At 39.4% G+C, this 7539-nt stretch overlaps 1 protein-coding gene across 1 annotated transcript; it reads left to right on the top strand.

Annotated features, from left to right (window-relative positions):
- Positions 1-4576: 4576 nt before the first annotated feature.
- Positions 4577-5659, top strand: LOC149193045 (uncharacterized). Its single transcript, XM_089407188.1, has one exon. It carries the CDS (start codon positions 4577-4579, stop codon positions 5657-5659), a length of 1083 nt encoding a protein of 360 aa, XP_089263314.1.
- The last annotated feature ends 1880 nt before the right edge of the window (positions 5660-7539 follow it).

Genomic DNA, 7539 nt, shown 5'->3' with positions numbered 1-7539 from the left:
ACTTGTTTGTACTTTTTTATATGGCTCAGTACATCATATCTCTCCCATTCATTTCTAGTCTTCGACTGATGGAATGGAATTGTCCCTTCCTGTCTTATCAATAGAAGCATTTTCTAGAGAGTTGGTCTTACCGCCTTCAATTTCCCTTTCTGGAGCCTTCTAACTTTCGGATCCCGAGATCTCACCTTGCTGGAACTCTTAATTATCCTTATCTAGCTGTGTCCTTTTGTCAGGATTGGATCTTCGGATTGGATCTATCCCGACCTGTCCTATTAATTTCTTCATCCTCTAGGAGTTACTCCATCTGGGGATTTTGTTCAGAAGAAATCTACGGGTTGGATATCTCTTGTACTGGCGCTGTGTTTGAAGATCTCAAAGTACCTGTCGGTTTAATTGCGCCCTAACCTCCATCAAAATGGCAGATGGGTCTGACTCATCGGCCACGAGGGCGCTTGTACAGGCCACTATCCAAGCTGAGGAGGCGCGGAAAAAATATTCGAACTTTACAGGCTGGCAAGCTACGGTGGAAGACATGATAATCAATCCAGCCTGCAAAGAGTTTCATAATTCTAAAAAAGGAAAGGTTTTTTCTAGGAAAGACGGGTCTCCATCTCTCTTCTTCAACAAATCCAGGAACCCTGTTAAGACAGTACCTCCCCCGAAAGCCATTTCTTTGGATGGTGCCACCCTCTCAGAACGAATTGACAGTTTGAAAAATTTAGCTCTGGTTGGGAAATGGCAATTCCCTGAAATGGGTGATGCGGACATGAGGAAGTGGCTGACGGACAAATGGTCACCCCTGATTGGATATACTCCTATCATCTCCCGTCTTATGAAGGAATGGTACTCTTTCCATTTCCTAAAAGCATCTGATTTAGAGATTATTCTAAATAATCCCTGGGTTTTTGGAAGGAGCTTCTTGGCCCTATCTCGATGGTATATAGGTTTTGATCCTTTAAAGAATACCCCATCGAACAGTCTGATCTGGGTGAAACTTCCGAATCTGCCTCTGGAACTATGGTCGGAGGAAACTCTCTCAAAAATTGGGAATTCGATAGGCAAGTTTGTTTATGTAGACCCCTGGTGCAGAGGAGAGAAAGATAAGAGAATTGCTTGGATCCTTATAGAGAAGCCGTACAAAGGAGGATATCCCGATCATATGGAGATAGCTTGGGGCAGTTTCAAAATCCATCAAAGATTAGACTTTTGGGGTATCCCCTTCAGGTGTTCCTTGTGCCATAAAACCAGACACTTGATTAAAAATTGCAGTCATCGGTTCTCCCGAAGAATCAAGAAGTCTAATTTCAAGCAAGTTAGGAAGTCAGAGTCTGAATGCTCCCCGAATTCTTTGGACATTCGGGAGATGTCTCAACAGGAAAATCTAAATCACTTGGCTCCTGGTCAAATGTTGTCTCATAATCTCCCTATCCACGACCCACAATCTGAGCCGGACCCATGCTGCTCTCTTCAAGGCTCTCTTGGTCGACTTGATACTAATACCTCGCCTCCTTTTTGCACTCCAATTCCTGAACCCCGGGAGGATATCCCGGTTCCCTCTCCCCCTGTTATGAATCAAAGGGACATTGTCGTTGGCTCTCTTCCCATTCAGATATCCTCCTCTTCTCCGACACCTGTCAAATCCCGTCCTGCTGATCCAAAAGGGAAAGATCCTATTCAAATGCAAGGAAAAGATCCTATTCACATGCTTTCTCCGGATAATTCGCTTTCAGAATCCCCGGTCAACAATTTTGAGAGCGATATTGACCTTCTTCTCAATAGGAAGTCTTTGGAACTTGAACCATTGACCATTCATAAACCTTCCAGTCCGTCCCATCTCTTCATAAGTCCAAAATCTGCAAAAAATATCACGGTCAGGAAGAAATATAAGGGTGGTAGTCGTCACTTTAGAGGGAGATCTGTAGTTACTGAGCATGGTGTGAGAAACTTATCTCTAGTGGAAGTTCCTGTTCTGGATTCATCGGAGTTTCAGCCTCTTAGAGCATGCGTGGCTGGCGAGTCATCTAAATGACCTTCCTCGCTTCAATGAATATCAGGGGCTTGGGCGCAGCCCCTAAGTATAATGCGCTAAAAGATTTATTCTACATGGCTCATCCAAAGATCATTTTTATACAGGAAACCATGCACCCTAGCTATGTGTCTATAGCTTTCTTTAGGAGAATGTTTCCTACGTGGTATATGGTTGCCACTGAGGCAAATGGTCAGTCAGGTGGTCTTGCGGTCTTGTGGGATCCAGCTTGGATTATGGCAAAAGCTTATAAATGCTGTGCAGGAATTTTAATATCAGCATCTATCAGGGGTCAAGCTTTTGCACTCAACTTGCTAAATGTCTATGCTCCATATAAAAACAGACTTTCCTTTTGGGAAAGGCTTTTTGAATCCCAAATTCTTGAGATCGAATCGCTGATGATAGCTGGTGACTTAAATTTGACTCTCAGTTCTGATGAATGTTGGGGTAATTGCAGGAAAATTGATCCTCTGGCTGATAGAGTCAGGAAGGAATTACTAAACAGGGATCTGGTGGACATTGCTCCTGATAAAATGAGGCCTACGTGGGACAACAGCAGGACTGGGCAGGCCTACATAGCAAAGAGAATCGATAGAATTATCATACACGCTAGCATTATTGGGAAAATGGGAATGCCAGTATTAACTATCGGGAATGATCACTCTTCTGACCACAGACCCATTCTCCTAAAATGGCGTGAAAATGGAATCAGACTCGGTTACTCTTTTAAATTCAACAGGATCCATTTAGAAGACCCATCTTTTAATGAAATAATCACCAGAAAATGGAAGAGTCTCCTTGAATCTGAAATGGCACCTTTTATGCCATTCCGTGTAAAGATGGAAAGCTTGAGGTCTGTGACTAAGGAATGGCAAAATCAAAAGAGGAGGATGGATAAACAAGAGTTAAATAATATACGAAAGGAACTGGACTCCCTATTAGAGTCAGCGGATCCCAACAGTCTATCTATAGAACTGAAAAGCATGATAAGAAATTTGGAGAAAAGGAAGCAATTGATCTTACTAAAGGAGGAGGCTACATGGCGTCTCAAGAGCAGAGCCATCTGGCTCAAAGAGGGGGACAAAATACGAGGTTCTTCCACAAGTACGCAAATGCAAGAAGAGAAAAAAACTCTATTTGGAGCATTAAAGATGAAAAGGGGAATGTTCTCTTAACACAGCATGAGATCTCGATGGAGGCTGCGAGATTTTTTCAAAATCAATACAGAAGAAGGGAGGTACTCTTTCAAGATGCTCTATGGGGCATTGAGCTGGTTCCGGAAATGTTTGATGACGCAGCTAATGAAGGTTTCATAAAGCCAATCTCTGAAGAAGAACTTTTGAGAGCTATCAAATCTTTCAAAAAGGATAAAAGTCCTGGGCCGGATGGATGGCCAATCGAATTTTTCTCTCATTTCTTTGACCTTCTCAAAACAGATCTGTTGCGGATGGTTGAAGCATCCCAGATGTCAAGAAGCATTCATTCGGCTACCTCCTCTACCTTCATTGCTCTAATTCCAAAAAAGGAAAGGTCTGAGTCCTTTCACGATTTTAGGCCTATCTCGCTCTGCAACATCATGTTCAAATTAATCTCAAAAATCATTGCGGAAAGAATGAAGCCTATTCTTAATTCCTTCATCTCTAGGGACCAACATGCGTTCTTAAAGGGCCGTATCATCTTGGATGCGGTTGCCATGACTCAGGAAAGTCTGTTTTCAATGCTGTCAAACAATTTGGATGCGGCTATCCTCAAGATTGATCTGCAAAAAGCCTATGATTGTGTAGATTGGGGCTTTTTAAGAATTCTGCTGGCTAAAATAGGACTGAAGACACAAAGCATCAATTGGGTCATGTCCTGTGTTGAGAACGTCAGATATTCTGTAATTGTAAATGGAATTCCTTCGACTTTCTTCCAAGCGGAGAGAGGTCTCCGACAGGGATGTCCCCTCTCCCCACTGCTCTTCATTCTGGTAATGAACTCTCTCAGTTTGCAGATAAATAAAGCAGTTGAGGACAAGAGATGCCGCCCGGTAAAGATTTGTAAGGATGTTTCCCTTTCTCACAATCTTTTTGTTGATGATGTCCTCATCTTTGCTATGCTTTGTAGGGTCTCCTGGGCTTGCATAAATGATATTCTTTCAAAATTTCAGAAAGCAACAGGTCTGTTTATCAATAAGGAAAAATCCTCTTTGTTTCACAATGATTCAAATATGGAAATCGTTCTCTGGATTTCTGAACTGATGGGCATTGCTCCTTTTTCAATTAAGCAAGGGTTTAAATATTTGGGCTTTACATTAAAGGCAAAAGGAATCTCCAAAAGGGATTGGCAATGGTTATTGGACCGTTTTTATAAAAAGATTTCAGGTTGGGAGTTTAAATTTCTTTCTCTAGCTGGTAGATTCATCTTAGTACAGGCCGTCCTATCCAACTTTCAGTCTATTGGGCTCATATCTTCTATCTCCCTGCCAGTATTATAAACCGAATGAACAGATTGGCTGCTAATTTCCTTTGGGGAGGACATGCATATCAGAACAAAATTCATCTTGTCAAGATGGCTTCTATATCAAAACCAAAAAGGGCTGGTGGATGGGGCCTTTTAGATATGCGCTCGTTTGGGAAAGCTCTCCTCTGTAAGTCTCTTTATAGAGGTATTTTTGGCGATGGGCCATGGAGTAAGATTATTAAGGCGAAATATTTAAAAGGCAAGAGTATAGAATTCTGGTACAGGAGGCGGTCCATTGGCATCAGGAGAGGATCGACGATTTGGCAAAGTCTCAGGAAGGTCCATCCTTTTTTCATGGAAAATCTTCGATGGAATCTCTGCTCGGGATCTAGTATGCTTATTGGTTATGACTCTATTTCATGTGCCCGGGAGTTCTCGTTCCCTTCTCCGTTGGTACACAATCTTCATAGGCTGGGATGTTTCACATGGGACAAGTTGATAAAAGATTGGTCTGGTTCTATCCCGGTTTGGAATGATGGGGAGGATCTGCATTTGCCCCAATCGATGTTCCCTCTCTGGACTTCGGTAAAAGAGAGTCTTAGTAGCCTGGGGATCATTCGATCGGGAACAAAGGATTGCCTGGTATGGTCTCTTCAAAAAGCAAATCTGCCTGTGTGCGTAAAGCATATTTATGCAGAAATGATCTTTGTCATCGCTAGGAGTCCTGATCCGCTTTTCCCTCCCTGTCTTTGGAAGGCTGCATGTCCTCTTAAAATGATTATTTTTTCTTGGCTGGTATTTGGGAACAAAAATCTTACATGGGAGGTTCTTCAAAGGAAAAACTGGCAGGGTCCGGGCAGATGTGCCATGTGCCACAATGCAGCGGAAACTAACCTGCATATGTTTTTTCAATGTGCCTCGTCCCTTCATATCTGGTATGATCTGTCTTTAAATTTTGGTTTTCCTTACCTTATCTTTACTTCTGTACAGGATGGTTTTATGTGGTGGAGTAGGCAATGCTCATCTTGGAGATCGCTGTTCATCATTACCTGTTGGTTCTTTTGGAACTGGAGGAACGCACAAATTTTCCAAGGTTCTAAGGAGCCCCTTCGTGCAATTCTTCAGCGTATTTTGGCATGCCATGATTCCCTTCATCAGAATGACTCTCTGCCAAAAATGCCTGCTATATGATGCTGGAGGTCTTTGCTCCTGCATGATGGTATCTCCTTACAGGTTTTCAGTATCAGTTTTTTGTATCTCTTTTCCAAGGCTGGGCCGACGGCTCCTATTTCCTTATGTGTTATTGCATGCAATCTTTTGATGGGGCTGTTTCTTCAAGTGATTGTATGATCTGTAACAATTTTGGTCAAGCAAGTTTTGTATATGTGATGTATATGTTTTTCTATTTTAGATTTGGATGATTCGGACTATCTGTATCTATTGTTAGCATAGGTTTCTGGGCATTTTATTTGCCCTCAAACCAAATCATGATATGTATTGAAGATCTTTATATTTTCTTAATATAAATCTATGATGGTTTTTTTCTCTGAAAAAAAAAGAAGTGATCAATCCCAACCTTGATAACCAAAATTATCTTTCTATCTTGACCAATGCTAAGAAGAAATTGAGCATTGCCAAGATAAGCACTAATTCTCATGAGCTTCAACCTTAAATTAGGCATTGGTCAATTCCCAAAACACCTTGGGATGAAAGAGTATGTCACATTTGCCGTACTAAGAGGGTTGAAGATGAAAATCATTTTTTCTTAAATTACCAGTGCTTCCTCACATCCATTCTAATTTTCAAAAACTATGTCATACTACCAACCTGTTAAGTTGGAAAAACTATGGGGATCTCAGAACGCTTGTCTCCTTTCTTTTCGATAATGGAAATAAATATTAAAAAATATCAATTAATCTCTTACCTTTTAAAGGTTAAATAAACCATATTAGTCTTAGTAGACATTAATAATCATCATCATCATTATTAATCTATATCACACATGAATGAATTTATATTTCTTTATTAATCTATTTCATATATGAATGATAATATTCACTTTGTAATCATAATTAAGTTTTCCTAAAATAAGTTTTTATGTAATTTATAATTTTTCTCAACTATTTTTTTTAAAACAATTATTTATTTCTATTTTCTAAAAAATTAGTTTTTTTTAATATTTAAAATTTAATATTTTGCATGATTTTATTAGAGAAATCAATCGGCAATAAAATAAGTTTTTTTATTAAACAAATTATCAAGTCTATGTTTTATTAAACAAATTATCAAGTCAACACATAATTTTGTTCTGTAGAAGAAGTGAATGTAAAAATCAAGCCATTGCTTGTCACTATATCTCTATATTAATTTACCATTCACTTTTCTTTAAAGTATATAAAACTAGCATTTGCACCAGATGTTGCAAAGGAAACGCCGTAAGTCGGTAGCATATCAAAGAAGAGCATAGATGAAATAAAATGTGATACGTTATGTGATATAACTATAGCCAACTTTGAATGAAAAATAAATCTTAATGTTAAATGTAATACAACCAAACAATCTACTCAAACGGTAGCACATATCAAAGAAGAGCATAGATGAAATAAAATGTGATATGTTATGTGATCTAACTATAGCCAAATTTGAATGAAAAATAAAACATTAAATGTATTACAACCAAACAATATACTCAAAACAGAGGCATGCGCAACCTCCTTCCCAGGTGCTTAATCTAAGAGCGTTCATTAAAAATTGCATCCCAAACCAAATCTTTATGCTCCTTCCCATGTGCTTAATCTAAGAGCATTCATTAAAAATTGCATCCCATACCAAACTTTTATCATTCATTGCCTCAGCCAGACTAAACCCTTCATCCTCATATGGTAATGGTTCTAGATCAATTTTTTGTGCTAGTATTATTCGTTTCAATTTATACACGTATCGATTAGCATAATCAAAGGGCTCGTTCTTTAGATAAAGATCTGTGGCAGCCCACATTTCCTCTTCTGCAATCAATTTTGCATCATATGCATCCATAGATTATTCCCATGGAATATTGTTCCCTAGGTACT

This window comes from Pinus tabuliformis, chromosome 2_2 (assembly GCF_031772625.1).
Source record: "Pinus tabuliformis cultivar Carrire ecotype Pingquan chromosome 2_2, CPIR1, whole genome shotgun sequence".
Taxonomy (NCBI): Eukaryota; Viridiplantae; Streptophyta; class Pinopsida; order Pinales; family Pinaceae; genus Pinus; species Pinus tabuliformis.
This window is presented reverse-complemented; position numbering and strand designations above follow the sequence as displayed.

What these genes read in the sequence shown, in the direction of transcription:
- LOC149193045 (XM_089407188.1), top strand. Translation starts at nt 4,577, where the DNA reads ATGGCTTCTATATCAAAACCAAAAAGGGCTGGTGGATGGGGCCTTTTA.